The 17,394-nt window shown below is 39.2% G+C and overlaps 3 protein-coding genes and 1 non-coding gene across 4 annotated transcripts; all 4 read right to left on the bottom strand.

Annotated features, from left to right (window-relative positions):
• Nucleotides 1-224: 224 nt before the first annotated feature.
• LIG4 (DNA ligase (ATP)) lies at nt 225-1,391 on the bottom strand (the record flags this gene model as incomplete). Its single annotated transcript, XM_064831411.1, has 6 exons — nt 225-385; nt 448-655; nt 712-959; nt 1,017-1,117; nt 1,204-1,255; nt 1,316-1,391. The coding sequence occupies 6 exons, from the start codon at nt 1,389-1,391 to the stop codon at nt 225-227; spliced, it is 846 nt and encodes a 281-aa protein (XP_064677691.1).
• Nucleotides 1,392-2,022: 631 nt separating this feature from the next.
• On the bottom strand, nt 2,023-2,094 carry ATC70_012230. Its single transcript has one exon. It is a non-coding gene; the product is annotated as a tRNA-Pro (tRNA).
• A 146-nt stretch (nt 2,095-2,240) lies between these two features.
• Nucleotides 2,241-8,120, bottom strand: ATC70_012229 (uncharacterized protein; the record flags this gene model as incomplete). Its single annotated transcript, XM_064831410.1, has 1 exon — nt 2,241-8,120. The coding sequence occupies one exon, from the start codon at nt 8,118-8,120 to the stop codon at nt 2,241-2,243; it is 5,880 nt and encodes a 1,959-aa protein (XP_064677690.1).
• Nucleotides 8,121-12,215: 4,095 nt separating this feature from the next.
• ATC70_012228 (uncharacterized protein) lies at nt 12,216-12,500 on the bottom strand (the record flags this gene model as incomplete). The annotated part of the gene is made up of 2 exons (XM_064831409.1): nt 12,216-12,346; nt 12,416-12,500. The coding sequence occupies 2 exons, from the start codon at nt 12,498-12,500 to the stop codon at nt 12,216-12,218; spliced, it is 216 nt and encodes a 71-aa protein (XP_064677689.1).
• Nucleotides 12,501-17,394: the final 4,894 nt, after the last annotated feature.

Here is a 17,394-nt window from a genome sequence, read left to right as displayed (position 1 = left end):
ATCCAATGATATTGTACCACACAAGAACTGGATGTAGTTTCTTGTCTATCAAGCAGGATGTGCCGTTAAAAATATACGCTGTTTCATTTACTGTTGAATTATGTCATTAAACGCAGTGTCTAGTAACAAATTGTGAGAGAAAAAGCCTTATGATGACATAAAAGAGGCTTGATTTATTTAAGAACTTATGCATGAAAAGAATTACGATGATTTGGTCCTGTAACTTAAAGAATAGTCAATGTTTGACCAGCGGTCCAACTCTGACCACCACCCAAAGCAACCCAATCTGCTACACTACCAACTTCTACACAGATCATGTTCTTGTATTCTTCATCTCCAAAATCTCCCATGCCCTTGGCCTTTTCGATCCAGGGGTTCCAAACAACTAGATCGAATGCGACCAAATGTCAAATTCATGCAAAATACCAAAATAGGTGGATAACTTACCTGTATCCTTCAAATTTGACTTTTCGATTTGGATGGAAGAGCCGTTACCAACTTCAAGTCGAATCTTGTCTTGTACCTTTTTATAGATTCTATCAACCTCTCCACTGATGGTGACCTTGTCATTCTTTTCTGTGAACTTTGCGGCGTTTTGTACCTTGTCAATGTATTCGCAAGATGTCAAACCCTCAACGGCAGCCTTTGTAACATCCTAATTCACATGAATATTAGTTCTACACTTTCGCTTTTTTCGCTTAATTCACTTACAGGAACACTGAAATATGTATGAAGGAGCAAGTTGAATTCAAAGGTATCTTCGTCTTCGTTTTTCAAATTGATAAATGTCTTGATGGACTTGGCGGTCAAGCTAACAGTATAAGTCAAACGGAAGGAATGAGCCCAAGCACTTCTGGCTTCTTGAGGGATTTGAGTATCCTTCAATCCAAAACGAACTGACACCTCGTCATTATCGTTCACAATACCGAGGTATTCCCAATAATTGTTACGAGCAAAGCCTTTTTTCACAGATTATTTAGTCATTGGTGGTCAATTCTAGATAATGGCACATTTACCATGTTGGGGAAGAGCAATCTTTTCCTTGGTACCAAAGATAGGGAAACATAGTGGGATGCCACCGCGAATTGCCTTACTACCATCACGTTTGGCTTGCTTACTATAAATTGAGTCAGCAGAAATCCTTCAGCGGATACAGCCCTGTACACAATCGTCTTGCTATTAATATGCCTCCCATGCTATTACCTGACAAAGATGCGTTCTACGCCATCAACAACCCAGCTAGTAAGCGTGGCACCTTGTTGAAAGAATAGTGCTTCAGTTCAGATGCACACAACAACGCGTTTACAAAACCTACCAAAGAGAGCGACCTCTGCCTTTGAGCCAGAGGGATGTTCAAGCAGGACAACCTTGTTGTTTTCATGAGCAGGCATTTTATTAAAAATTGATGGGGATTTGGTGGAAGAGGAGAAGAAGAAATAAAAAAGAAAAGCGGTTGAATTTAAAGGAAAATCCTTGACAATGCGGGAAAACGGTTCATTTCCCGTATTGTGCCATTCATGAACAAGCTTAAAATCACACCTTTAGCTTACAAATTGAGGCGCCAATTACATTGTCAGTTTACATGTTGTGCTCGCTACTTTGAGATTTGAAGGCGAGTACTGCAACATCGCATGAATGCATGTGAATCAATTGCATATTGTTTGTGATTACTATCTTTGCAGTCACTGTCTTGAGGCCACACACACTTTATGCAGTGTCCTGAAGCTGCACCTAGCAAATGATATGTGAACACATGAAACTATACATTTTGTGCGGCTTACTTGGTAAGTTTTACGTGGCTCCACTAGACAAACTATGGCAACGCAATGCTCTAGTTGAAAATGACAGGCAATAGCAATCTACCGCGTAATACTAGAATACTTCAGTTAAATAATAGAGGAAAACAAAAATGAGATGTAGTAGTGCAATCATATATGCTTATCAAACTGTTGCCATCCTAATCACATTTTAAAGGCAAAAAAAAACATCTACGTACACTGCTCTGAATAAGTGTAATAAAAAGGGCTTCTCCGGGAATCGAACCCGGGACCTCTCGCACCCTAAGCGAGAATTATACCACTAAACCAAGAAACCTCAGATGATTTTGTCAGATGCGAATACGTAGAGATAGTATATGCAATCTGAGATCTGATCGAGATAGATATAGATATAGATGTAGGGATTATGCAGGAATGTATATAGCCTTTTAGTTGAATGGATAAAAAGGTGCTTTATTAATATTAGATTTGAACATTGATTTTATCCAATATAGTTTGTGTAATGTTGTGCGCTATCCAGGTTAATCGCTGTTTAATGTTCCTGGTAGCTGGCGCTCTAGGTTTAAACCTGCGCTTCTTATTCTTGTTTGTGTTTAGTCTGTCAATGATATCCTGCAGATCTAAATCACTGTCAGAATACCCTTCAACCCTGACATCACCCCCCTTCGAGACAAATGTTCGACCCTGAACATCACTTGAACTTGATGAACCAGTGGCAGTGTTTGGCATGTGAGAAGAGAGATCGACGCTTTTTGCAGGTTGGGTGGTCTCATTTTGCGTGTGAATCTTTGGAATGGCAGGAGTTTTGAAGACAAAAGTACTTTTTGGTGGCCCAGGACGAGAAGTAAGTACAATGGGGGTTTGGTTTGTATCAGTAGGAGGGAAAAAATTCACAATAGTAGTAGAATCAGGTTCTGGCGTAGCTTGACTAACAGAAGGCGGGCTAGCAGGAGGAACAACATGAGGTTCATTTCGAAGATCTGGCACCATATCTGTATTTTCTGGCTCTGACACACGTTCATCCAGTTCAAGATCTGTATCCACACTAACTGTTTCGTTGATTGCGGCGTCATCACTTGTATTTGACACTGTAGATTGTGATGACATATAAGACGATGTTGTAGAGAATGACGATGATGGAACCATGACAGGTGGTGGAGATGGTGCTGATGGTTGATCTGGAATTTCAATATCGCTATCAGCCAACGACGAAAAATCGTATCCATCCGTAATCTGATCCAATCCATGCTCGTTGTCCTCGATTTCATCCATCACACTGCTGCCATGTAGAGAACTATCCTCGTCTGATATCTGTTGCTGTGCGACTATATGATGATACTGAGTGTTGTTTGGTGATTCCGTTGTAGTGGTGGTAATGGCGGTAGTAGGTGGTGTAGTTGAACTGTGTGTTGGTGTGCTGTGAATTGGGACAGGCATATCGATAAAATCATCTTGAGGCTGATTCAGACCTAGATTTGAGGGAAAACCCGGTGTTGATGATGAGGCAGTAGTGGTAGTAGTGCCATTGGAATCAATGGAATTGGTGTTTGACTCAATACGAAGACGATCAGCTTCACGAACCGCACGACGACTAGAAGTAGGATCATACCATGGCTCTGTTGGTTTGTCACCTTTTGCTGCTTTCAATCTGTCCACATGCACCAATGATTGCAATGGTTCACCAGTAACAGTCTCTAGTTGATAAGTACCAAAGTCAGGGAACACCTTTGTTACTATGTAGGGTCCTTTATAGCGAGGTTCCAAACCAAATTTGCCTTCATGAGTTAGCATAACCATGTCACCAATTTCGAAATTTGTAGGCTTGATCTTGGCATCCCAACGTTTCTTGTCAGCTTCCCCCATGGCTTTCAAACGGAATTCTGCAGCAGCACGATGTTGACCAAGTAATTCTAGTTCACGCGAGGTCAGGTCAGCTACAGTGCGTTTATTCAACAGCATTTCTTTGGTAATATATGGCCTCAAAATATCACCAGGCAGTCTAGGTTCGCGTCCGTACACCAGATAATAGGGTGAAAAACCAGTGGTTGAGTGCACTCGAATTCGACTTGCCCACAAAGCCGCATGTACAAAATCATCCCAGCGATGAATAGCACCATTGACGTACTTACGAAGCATTTGCTTGATCACGCCATTGTATGGTTCAACTTTAGAGTTGGTGCGAGGGTGGAATGCCGAGGTCAGCTTGTGGTTTGTTCCAACACGCTTGGTATAAGCTGCTACAAGGCCACTAGTAAAGTTGGCACCTCGATCCGTCACAATTTCAGAGGGACAGCCAAATCGCATGACAATCTCCTCATAGATGAAATCCGCTACCGCTTCCGTAGATGCTACAGGTACTGATCTTGCGATAGGCCAGTTTGTGAGGTAATCCACAGCCGTCAACAACCATTTGTTTCCATTTCCAGTTGTAGGCAATTCACCCACAAAATCCAAATGCCAACGATCAAAAGCTTGAGGTATTTGTAGAGGGTGCATGACATCTTGATGAACATGATCACGACGACTATTCAGCTGACAAGCAGTACAAGTTTTCAACCAGTCTAGAATATCCTTTCGCAAACCTGGCCACCAGTACCTTTCCGTGAGCATTTTCAGCATAGTCTTGATACCAGCATGCCCAAAAGCTTCATGATACTTGAACACTAAATCAGCACGATCCGAAAATGGGATGAATTTGACTTGCTTCACTGATCCCTCCTCGGTCTTTATCAATCTATATACTGTCCTTTGACGTACTACAAACTGATCCTCTTCCTTTTCCATGCGCTTCCTCAACACATCTGATTTCATCTTCTCATAGTTCTTGTTGACATACAATATTGGCCAGTCCGATTTGATGGTGTCAGATAGCTGATCCCAAGCAGCATACAAGTATTCAGGTGCCAAAGAAGGAATATCCTCACCATTGTCCACAAGCAAATCTGGCTTTCTTGAGAGAGCATCGGCCACCTGGTTGTCCTTTCCGGCTTTGTATTCAATGTTCGGTGAGAATGCTTCATAGTCTGCAATCCAGCGAACAAGACGGGGTGTGGGGTTCAGTTGAGATTTGAAGTAGATCAGAGGCTTGTGATCACTATACACAGTATAACCACCTTGACAGCCATCAACAAAACAACGCCAAGTTCTCAAAGCATGAATAATAGCAATCAGTTCACGTTCTTGGGCAGGCAATTTCTGTTCAGCCGGAGACAATTTCTTTGATTCATACGCAATTGGCAACCAAGCAGAAGAATCAGAATCCTCTTGTAAGAGCACTGCGCCTACTCCAAAATCACTCGAGTCAGTTTCAATACGGTATGGCTTGCGCATGTCAGGTAGTTTCAATAAAGGAGATGATGTTAGCATTTGCTTGATGGCTTTGAAACTAACTTCACATTGATCATTCCAGACAATAGCGCGCTTCTTAGCACCATTACCATGGGTTAATTCAGTAAGAGGGGCAGCCACAGAAGAGAAATTCGGGCAGAAACGGCGATAATGCTGTGCTAATCCAACAAATTGACGCACCTCTTGAACATTGGTAGGTCGTGGCCAGTCTTGAATAGCTTTCACTTTTGACGAAGATGGCAAGATGCCGTTTGCCGAGACCTTGTAACCCAAGAATTCCAGTTCACGCTTACCAAACTCACACTTTTTCAGGTTGACAATGAGCCCTTCCTTTTCAAAGATGGATAATACTTGACGAACATGCTTGATATGGTCCTCTTTCGTTTTGCTAAAGATACAGCAGTCGTCCAAGTAAACCAGGGCGAACTTGTCAATGCAATCCTTTAAAACTCCGTTCATCCAAGTTTGGTAACTAGGTGGGGCATTTGAAAGCCCGAAAGGCAGCACAAGCCATTCCCATTTACCATATCGGGTATTAAATCCAGTAAGTGGGATATCAGAGTCTTTTAGCCTAATTTGGTGGTAGCCTGAACGAAGATCCAGGCAAGTGAACCAAGAAGCACCTTGCAAACGATCCAGACATTCGTCTATACGAGGTAGAGGAGTAGAATTACGGATAGTAACCTTGTTCAGCGCACGGTAGTCAATACACATTCTCATTTCACCATTTTTCTTCTTGACGAACAATACAGGAGCACCCCATGGTGACGACGATGGTCGAATGAGGCCCAGAGATTGCAATTCGGTCAGTTGACGCTGTAATTCATCAAGTTCAGCTGGACTCATACGAAAAGGAGGTCTATTGATGGGATTGACACCTTCAGGGACGTTGATCACATGCGAGAAATTTTGTCTGTTGGGTGGTAGGCCAGGTAATTTGTCTTGAAAAACCGTTGGAAAATCCTTCATCAGTTGATCTGTCCATACCACGTTCTCTTGAATAATTCCAGTGCTTGCGCCATCCTTCTCTCCTTTATCCATCATGTACAAGAAACATGCATTTGTGCCTTCCTCCTTCAACATTTTTTCTGCTTGAAGATGAGATACCAGATAGTTTAGTTCAGGCGGTTGTTGAGTTGGTGTGCTTGCCACACAGGAAGACGACGTAGGTGAGATAGTGGTTTTACCAGAACCACAACAAGACAAGGTCCATGTATCATCAAACCAATCTGCAACAGGTTTGTGTTCCTTGAGCCAGGATCTACCAAGAATGACATCAAACTTTGTATCAAAGACGAATGCTGACATTGGACTTGTATGACCTTGCAAATTCAAATCGTAGACAATCTTTTCATTGATAGGAGATACATTCCCACCTGCAGTTTCAACCTCTCTACCGTGGATCACGCTACGATGGCCCTCAATCATCCTTGCAATTCTGCTTGAGATATAGTTTTCACTCGCACCATTGTCAATTAGGCACTTGACATTGACTACACCCGGAGATCGGTTGAGTCTGATAGTTGCTCCATACAAAGGTAGAGTTGAGGTATTTGCTGCATTCAGTAGGTTTGTCAGGTACACCGAATCAGTGGTGAGATCAACGGTAGTTGACATATCCAAGTCATGAATTATACGGGTCAATTCCACAGGACGACGGGCATTTGAGTTGACAACCACGGGGTTTGAGTCTACCTTCTCTTCCACAGTATTCGATACTAAGCCCTGATCCAACGAGGGTGGCGAAACGACATTTACCACTTTATTGTTGTCTGGCACAGGTACAGAGACATTATCAGGGGGAATAACAGGCACAGAAACCAAAACAGGAGAAGAAACAGCAGAGGCATCCATCATGGCAATGACTTGATTCAAATCATCCATCTGTGCATTTCTTTTCTCATCTGCAATTTTATCACATAAAGACAGCAAGTAAGAGGAGCCACTAGCTTTATTACTACTTTGACATTGGCTGCAATCACAACCATGGTTTTCCTCTTCCATGTATTCAACATCCAGAATACAGTTCAAAACACCAACATTCTTGAATAGCTTGCGTCTAGTGTCCAGATCCAATTTGTCGAAAGCATGCATGATTTCAATGGCACGAATGTAGCAGTTCTTGGTGGTGTGTCCAGTTTTCTTGCAGTGGAAACAAGTGAGACTGGGGTCATGTTGTCTACCACGGCCACGGTTGTTTCTGTTGTTGTTTCTGTTGTTATATCTGTTGTTGCTGCTATTGTGGTTGTTGTTGTTGTTGCGATGCATGATGGCATCTAAATCCATAGGCTGTACGTCGCTGTTGATGTTGTATCTGGTGTTTGTCTGAACACCAGCACTGATCTCCGGATGATGCGCAAATTCATACGCCAAAGCATCAGAGAACAGTCTCTCCAAAGTACGTGATTCGATAGGCATGGCACGAATCGAAGCAATCAAATCCTTGTCCTTCAAACCTCTCATAAAACGATCACACTGTTCACGTTCACCGATATCCTTGATGGGAATGACAGCATCCATGAAGCGATCCACATAATCACGAATTGAATTTGTTTGGCGAATGGTAACCAGAACATCACGAGCCAAATCTTGGTCATTGGAGGGACGGAAGTTGTTGATCAAGATTTCCTTGAGTGCGGTCCAAGTGGTAGGTGTCGTGAAATGACTGTTGGGGTCTTCATGATGAGCCACAATGGTGGCAGCACGCCCAGATAACAAGGAAGAAGCAAAATTGTAGGTGCGTTCGTCAGTCCATTCATTGTGCAGCTTTTGTTTATCAATCAAACGAATCCAGGCATCAATCTCGCTTGCATTGCGATTTCCACTGTAAGTAGGTGGTGTTGGCAACTTGACAGTAGGTGCATGATTTTGTGCCTGAATGAAAGCTTTCATCATGTTGGTGAGCATGACCTGGTTTTGTTCCATAAATTGAGAGTAATCTGGTGAGATTTGAGGTTGTTCTCCTTGAGGATTGGGTGCTTGCTGATCAGCCATGTTGGGTAATATGTTGGATGTTTGATCGAGAATGAGGGAGAGTATTGATTTGAGGTGTGAAATCTTCGTTGGTTGTATTGGTTGTATAGTAGTGTAGTTTGCTGAATGTTTGTGTCAATGTATATAAACAATTCAGTATCAGGTTTGGGTTCTCCGAGCTGGTGGAATAGAAATCAACACGAGCGAGATGTATAGCAATGTATAGTGTTCAAAGATAGAAACTAGGAACGACTATGAATATAGGAGGGTTGACTATTATGATTCAGTAAATGCAAAGATCTAATATATCTGTTTCGATCTTTCCCTTTAATGAATACTTAGCCGGCGTGTCTTGCTGTTCAACTTTTGTTTACTATTCTGCTGTAGGCGACAGGATAGAAAAAAAGGAAATAAAAAAGTACGAAAGTTGCTACCAATTGTCAGATGCGAATACGTAGAGATAGTATATGCAATCTGAGATCTGATCGAGATAGATATAGATATAGATGTAGGGATTATGCAGGAATGTATATAGCCTTTTAGTTGAATGGATAAAAAGGTGCTTTATTAATATTAGATTTGAACATTGATTTTATCCAATATAGTTTGTGTAATGTTGTGCGCTATCCAGGTTAATCGCTGTTTAATGTTCCTGGTAGCTGGCGCTCTAGGTTTAAACCTGCGCTTCTTATTCTTGTTTGTGTTTAGTCTGTCAATGATATCCTGCAGATCTAAATCACTGTCAGAATACCCTTCAACCCTGACAATTTTGTCGTCTTGACAAATAAATCCAATGGTAGGAGTTAACAAATAACTTAGAGTGTAACTAATAGATTGAGATTATGTTCGAAGATACTGTTTATTGATTGCATTTACAACTTATATTTATACTATTTCTGCGATCGATAATTACTTAATCAATGGAACTTTCGAGTAGATATAGTACTTGATATAGCAACTGATAATCAGATCAATGCCTGCCATCAGTTTCCGGAACCTTCGAGGAGGAGTATACGCTGGCGCCTTTTAGTCGCTTTCTTCAAATCTGGCTTAAACCTAAATATAGGCACGACATTGCGATACGTGTGTATTTTTTTTTGGTTACTTAGCTCTATCTCGATTTCCTGAAAAGGCAATATACCTTATATGGAAAAGACGCAAGGTGGTGGATTCAAGGTGTAATTCTATACTTTATCTACTACTATGTCTTACTTGAAAGGTTACTCGTTGGTGTGGTGTTCTGGTGCATTGATACACTCATATAATTGCTATAAAATTGTAAGTTATCTCTTGATGGTGCGTTGATACTGTTATTCTAGTCGATGCAATTTTTATCTGGTGCGTTGCTAATCAATGTTGGCGTTTACTCATCGGTGTCGTTTCTATTTTGTTGTTGTTACATATCCATGTACTCGTGGTGCTCTTGTCAAGTTTAGCCGAAGATCTAATCAATATTTGGAACCGATGTTGTTGAATCGATGAATTAGTCAGGGATCTAAATGAGACTGCGCGCTGATAGCCAAGGATTATCAATTTGAACTGTGGATTTGACTCTGGACTTTGACTCAGGCTAGATACAAACCAATTGATGTTGAATCGATGCAAAATTCGAGTGGAATTGCAACAATGGAATTGGGGCTTTACTATTTTAAACAATGGATCGACTCAAGAACGTTGGTACATAAAATTGACATTAAATTAAAAGCGATCCAATTTGGGGTTACATTTTGATCAGGGCGCTGACATTCGGATCTGAATTGAGTCTGACAGGAGAAAAACAATAGAACAATAGCATATATAAATAGTATATTGAATGGCATCTTAATAAACATTATCCATTTTCTTCTTATTCTAATCTGGAGTTTAGTAGGATAAACAACAAAGATGATTTAGGATAGAATGTTCTTCCTAATAGCTTTGACGGAAGAACATTTGTCGGAAGTGAAACCCACTTCCAGGGACGAAAGGCCATAGGTGGTTACCACTCTCCAGGAACCAGGATATAGATTAGCCATTTGATGGCACCACTCATGTTCCTTCGTGCTGCTTGAATAAAGACCTCTCACTTCTACTATACATCTCAGCTCATTCTCAGATCCTCTTATGTAATATACAACGCCTAATACATTTGCCTCTCAGAGATGATCTTTATCCTAAACACAGAAGAGAACGTTTTTCATAGTAGATTTGAAGGAATAACATTTGTCAGAATTGAAATTCGCTTTCAGAGACAAAAAAAAACATGGCCTCAATACTTCAGGAACAACCAGAATACAAATTAGCCATTTGATGGCATCACTCGTGTTCCTTTGTACTGTTTGAAAGAAGAGATCTCAATATACCATGCATCTTCTCTACTCCTGGTCAATCCTTCTCCTGTATTATACGTTGTATTATACATTTGCCTCTCAGAGATGATCCATATTCTAAACAGCTGTGGAATTTGAGGCTTTATAGACTAAAATTCACGGAAAAAAAAGAATAAAAAAAACAGTAAAGTCAACTTGATAAAAGTATGTTTTATTATCAAACTGACAGGTGTAAAGTCAAACTGAAGCCTCTCTACTGGCCAGGTAGATGATCCTTCTTATATACTATAACAATGGATAAAAGTTCTATTAATTAGATTGACAAATAAGTCAACTCAGATCAACTAATATCTAATCATGCTAAAAGACAACTCCAGCAAGCTAATCATGATTTAGCTCTGTCTGGATGAATAATTAGACTCTCATCCGAAGTACCCTGATCTATCCTTTCTATAAGGATAATTAATATTGATCTAGTAGTAGCATGTATCCGATAGGTACAGTCTTCTTAGTCTATATTAATAGTACATATCTGAGTGTATATCGCTAAGCATACATCTTTAGCATGTATCTGGATATATGGCATGTCTATAGCATATCGTATGCATGTCTATAGCATGTCTCATATATAGTACAAGTCTGTAGTACATAAAGTATCTGTAGCTAGTATCACGGATATAAGCATGTGTCTTATAGCGTGGATCATGAAGTGCACATCTGAAGCAACAAGCTCATATTGCATTAATCTTGGTGCTTATCTAGATATGGTAAACATCCGTAGTCAATGCCGGAATACAAGTATAAGTCTATAGCGCCATCCATGTCCGTGGTGCCATCTATAGCCTATATCTTATTTAGTATGAATCTTATAGTACTAGTAGCGTATCTGAAGTCCATATCTTCTTATAGTATGCATCGATATCATACATCTAATCCAGTGTACATACAGTTTATATCTAAATCTTCTGCTGGTAACTGGATGAACTGTCGGAATGCAGATCATAGTGGATGTATTCCACAGGGTTATTGCAAATTCATAAAAATTCTCATTTTTCCATGAGTATTAGCAAGGGAAAATTCTTGAAAATTAAATGGTCGCGTTTTTCACGTCAAAAATGAAGACTTTTCCTATGATATATACTAGATCAAATTGACTGTAAAGATGGAATGCAACATTGGAAACTCTTTCTGTAATATCTTCGTATGCTAAATTTTGACATATTCACAGAAAACCTGTTTTCATGTTTTTGAAAATTGCTGATTATTTTTGGTCTGAAAGCTGAAAGTAATTAGCACCATTCGACGCGGCTTCTTTAGTTCTCTAGAGATGTATTAGAAAGTTGGGTGTGACAACGACAGTTTTCATAATCAAATTTAACAAAAACGTTTAAAGAATGTGAGATCAAGTCAAGTTTGAACACGAAAATGACAACTGTACGAATCCAAATTCGAGTGCCGCAGCAACAGCATGCTGTGGCAGAACACTGAGGCAGTATCTATTAGCCGTGACGTTGGATAGGGTGCCCTCTCATTTTCCCATACTCCTGTTTTTTTTCCCTTTTTGCAAAAAGCGTTTAGTATCAAACCATCATGTCGGTTCTGGAAACCGTTTGATTGATAATAACACTTCAACTTGTTATGACACTGTCTTGTGCTGTTGGAAAACCTTGATACTGCTTCTTTCAAGTGGAATATGGTAGGTACCATTCGATAACGAGCATTGGAAGGCGCAGAATTAACATTAATTGAATTTTTTTATTAGGTCTTGATGATTCTTTTTGACTGTTTGATGCAGGTGTTATTGCCATTACTTCTCTGCTACCTCTGCCGTCTGCTTCTTTGGTTCATCATGCCTGGTGGTTGCTTCTTTGGTCTTTATCTGGTCTCTGTTGTTGTTCATTCTTCGATTTTTCGATGGCGCTGGTGTTGCTGCTGCTGCTAATCTGGTTTTTCCCGGTCTGCTGTATTTGTTCTATGCTTCTTGTCTGGCTTACTTCTGGTGATTACCTGTACTCTTCTGGTCTATCTCTGTTGGTGATAAGCAGTAAGTAGCTTCTTTGATCTTTGCCTGTGCTCCGCTGATGGCGTTCATTCTATAGTTTTTCTATGATGCTGGTGTTGCTGCTGCTGCTGCTGCTAATCTGGTCTTTCCTGGTCTACTGTACTTGGTGCATGCTCGTTCTCTGCTCTATCTGTGGCTGTGGTAAGTGGTAAGTATCTTCTTTCTTCTGGTCGCAATGATATAAACTTCTTTGAACGTTTATATTATTGCTTCCTTTTTCGTGATAATGCATTCATGATGTTTGCCTTGTTGCGCTTTTTTCTTCTTTTTCTTTTGTTGGTAGTGTTTCCTCTGTAGCTTTACAGGAAACAACATTAGTCATTATGTTGTATTGCAAACTTATAATACCACTGTTGCTTTTGCAGTTGTGCGTATTTGTGTCATGTTGCTTTACATCCGACTATTACTACCATGCGCGTTGATGCTCATGTATGCATTTTCTTGCAACAGCAACGAGCTTTTTTAAACATCTTTGATGTTGTGTTTGCTATACTTTTCTTTGACTCGCTTCGTGTGAATGTATCTTTTCTGCTTACATACTACTATACTCGTATAGTAATATGCTCTTTTCTTTCTTTTATTATGTTTATGTTTCTTTGAAGCATACCTTTTTTACGTTGTGTGGATGTGCCTATCCCTGAAGCTCAACAAGACTTTATCCGAGGCTAGGAGGTAGATAGGCTGCCTCCACTTGGTTATCGCTACTTACTTTAGTGATGATTGAGGGTCTTAATGCCAGAATTTAAAGCTAGGTGGTGTAAGTAAGGCATGCTCTAGCACTTGGGGGAAATTTGATGATAGCAGCGGCTATATTGTTATTATAGCGGCGCTTAAAATTTTGCCTCACATCAGAACAGGGGGAAACCCTCGCAAATTTTTTTTAGGTCAGCGGAGTTTTCAGGCGATTTGATTGGCTCAGGGGTTGAAGAACCGAAGGGTTATAGCTAGCTGATTTTCTATTTAATACCATGAATTTGTGTTTGTAATAAAAGGGTAGCCAAATGAATACAGTTTAAATCCTTCTTTATTCAAAAATAAGATAAAGCGTGTTAAGCACAAAGAATAAAAAGATTATTATTTGTAGCTTATAAAAAATGTTCAATATTATAAAAACAAGAAAAGACTTATTTGAATAAGATCAGACACAAAAAACTAAAGATTTATTGATGAAGACAAGAGTTATTCTATTTATACTAAGTTCTGAATGCCAAAGTAGCAATTTATCTTGTACAACGCTTATCATATCTGGTGAACCTCAGTATTTAGATAGCTGAGATGCACTTCAATTATCATAGCTTGTCCATGTTGTTGCACAACACAGACATATCTACCCATCAAGAATACCTTAATTTTTATAGACAGTTGTAGCCCTTCTGGCACAACAAAGTGCAATTATGATGAATTCGTAATAATAAAGTTGATGGAGTAATCAGTTGTCAATTGTGTCTAAAACGAAAGTAAAGGACTTCTTTATGACAGGGCATCCAACTAACTTAAGTGCTATTATACATCCCTGCTCAATGACTACAACGTTGAGATGGTATATAAATAGCAGGCCGCTAGAACCTATTGATCATTGTTAGTACAGCTAGTTGAGAGATCAGCTAAGTCGATTTGTTTCATATATTGTAGGTTGATCTCAACATCTTGACATTGGCGAAATTGAATTTATTGTAGTTCTTGAGGCATTTGTGTACATACAACTGACTCGATTTGTAAACATAGATGTGATGTGATACAACAAGCATCATTTATGCTGCTACACTGTGAGAGTGGCCTGAGGAGAAAATGAATGTAACCTAGGATGCGTGCTTTTAAGCAACAACAGATTATTTGATCTGAAATTCATGACACAGTTTTATGTGAGGAATTTTTTTTTTTACATTTGTTATCCGGGAAAATTAGTAATGAGGACAGCAGTAGTACACTAAAATAGTCTATTCAGTGCGCATTTCAATTCTGTACAAGCGTATTATGAGCCGGAAACAATGCCTACTATTGAAAATCATACGTTTGGACGTTGCTAGTAATTAGCAACCTAAAAAATTAGCATTTACAGTAGCTATAAAGCATGCCTTTATTTTTCAAAAAAAAAAGTTCAATAGCTTGCTATTCTTTGTTCGCATACGACTTTTGGTCGTGCTCAATGCTGCGCCAGCGAAAGAGCCCACGGCCGTTTTCATATGTAATTCCGTAAAGAAATAAGGCAAGCAAAGCGGTTTGGCATAATGACTGATTTGCATAGTCGCGAATGAGAAGGCCATTGGTTCGATCTCGATTGTTATAGAGTTCTTTAAAGTCATTGGAAATAACGTGAGATGGTATTATGTATCTGTCAATCAAAAACCGAATGATATTTATAGGCATTTTGTTTAATATACTCTGAGCTATTAGCTTGATGGTGCTGATACAAATGAGTTTGCTAGCGGCGAAATTGCTTCAGTAAGATACGATATAAAGAATTATGGAGTGAGCCAAAGCAAACTTAAGTCTTGAATGAGCGCCGGGCTCATTGCAACTATAGCCACTAAGCAGTTTTGTTGTAAATCTGAAAGTACGTAAGAATGGATATAAGTTTATTTTAGTAAAATCAGATGAAGAGGAGAGGAAAGAGTGAATGTCTACTGCTATTTATATGTATGATTTATGGATTGCTTACACACCCGTCTAGAATGGTGTTCTCATGCTAAGTTTTAGTGTCAATCCTCGCTTATGCTAAATGGTAATTTTTTCAGATATAGATGATCAGTCTAAATATCTTTAGTTGCTCTTGGCAACGTTAATTACTTACATTCCTTATCTGCTATCTTTTGACATATAGAGAATAGCTTACTGAAACTTAGCTTATGTGAATATCATGGCTATCGCTTACATGAGGATACAGTTTATTTACATATGCTCCATATGTGCATAGTTTATTACTGAATTCAACCTACGATATTGTGATTCAGGAACAGTTAGATGTGTGAATACACCAAGTTTATATTTGAGTTTCAGCGATTGATGTTGTTGTCAATGAGAGAGTCATTTTTTATGATGGCGATGCAGCAAAGGCCTTGTTTGTACGTTGAGGTATTATCAATCTTTTTTAGGCGGTAACTCTTATTGTTGCCAAACGAAACATTTACAGAGTATATAAATAGTTTTTGATATATGGTATTTCCTCTTTCATCTTTCTCTGCGTTTTATATTCGTCAGAAATCTATACTATTATTACCGCAACATGAACAGTAACACTGATCCAAATGACAATAGCAAATCTGAACAAGATGCTACATTGATAGATATCCAAAGGGAAATTAAGCAATTGCAAGTTGAAGCAAAGGAGGTAAGTGAACAAAATGTTGTTTCTAATCATGCCTTTTAAAATGGTGTACCCATCACCAGATGCGCCAGATTGTAAGTGGCGGATAGATACAAAATCAATTGTTCTAATATTGTTTGTTGCATCCTATGTCAGATGGAAGATATGCGGCTCCAAGTAAGTACTTCCAGCCATTTATATCATTGAAATACTTAATGTGCTCATCGAACATTACTCATACAACAGTTAAAAGCAGCAGAGAATACTGTAAGTATGAAATGCAGGCGCACTGAAAATAGTGTACCCATATTAGTTTTGATTTACAGCAATGGGTCAGTACATATTTTCTTGATTTTTTGTGGCAAACAGTGCTAACGATTGTGCCACCATTGTATAATGCAGTCGAAAGTATTTGATTTACAAGCTGACGTGAGTAGAAGCGTCCAATCTTTAGTTGGATTTAGCAGCCTAATAGTAGAATCTACATTTCTAGATCATACAAGCAAAAGTACAAACAAAAGTAAATGTAAGTATTTCTTGTTCAGCTGTATTAAGTAAATGATACTAATATTTCATCTCTTACTTGTAGACAAAATCCAGAGTAAGCTAAGAATAGTCATGCTCGATTCATAGTAACTAAGGGTATATCTGCCTAGTTTTCACGATTGGCTGACATTATTGAAAATGGCATAATCATTATCACCGTATGTCTTACAATGATAGCGATGCGTGAAAATTTCGTGGACATTTAGTATACGATATTTGCATGTGAATAAATATCTTTGATGAGACCTGTTGCTGCGTACTGCAAATTTTTCACTCCAAACAATAAATAATATTGTATATTTTGAACTAGCCGATCGACCTCGCTTCGCTCGATGACGGCGTCGCCCTGCAGGTTTTCACCGAAGACATTTCAAATCAGAGAGAACAAAGCTTTGGTATATTAAGTAGATTTGAAACAATCAATTAATATTTATATCTGAGTCAGGAAGGTTAGGGGGGGGTATCCCCCCTCAGCACCCCCTTTGCTTAACACTGATATCAAACGAAATCTATTATTGAGACGATGTGGAAAAGATTTCTGTTTGTGTCACATTTTCTGGCAGCTGAACTATCATACCATTCGCTGATGTTGCTGGCCAACGTGAATACAAAACTTGTATAAGATCTACAGCGACTTTTTTTAGAGATTATCATAGCAAAAGACTCATTTATAGGAAGAAAAAAAACTACCAACAAAAGCAAAAAAAAAACATTTAAGCTAAGCGATTGTCCTTTCGAATTCAAATCAATAACCCACAATTAATTAGCATCGCAATCATCTTTGTCATCATCAGAAAGGCATTTGAGTCAGCCAGCAGCAGCTCCTCCGCCGCCAAAACTGATTCAAACTCATTTTTTTGTGCTCAAGATTGGCCGAATGTTGTCTTTTTTTGACTTGATAGAACGGTTTTGTAATATTCGACTATAGAAATGTGATGATCATCCGATGCTTCCTAATACATTCTTGAAGCACTTTTCAAGGCGCTTCCAGTGGTGCTAATTGTAGCAAGTGTTTTTAATGAAATTATTGAGCAATTTGGTGAGATTTAAAATGTAGTTTTTAGCGAAAATAGC

This window comes from Mucor velutinosus (assembly GCF_035048745.1).
Source record: "Mucor velutinosus strain NIH1002 chromosome Unknown tig00001569, whole genome shotgun sequence".
Classification (NCBI taxonomy): Eukaryota; Fungi; Mucoromycota; class Mucoromycetes; order Mucorales; family Mucoraceae; genus Mucor; species Mucor velutinosus.
This window is presented reverse-complemented; position numbering and strand designations above follow the sequence as displayed.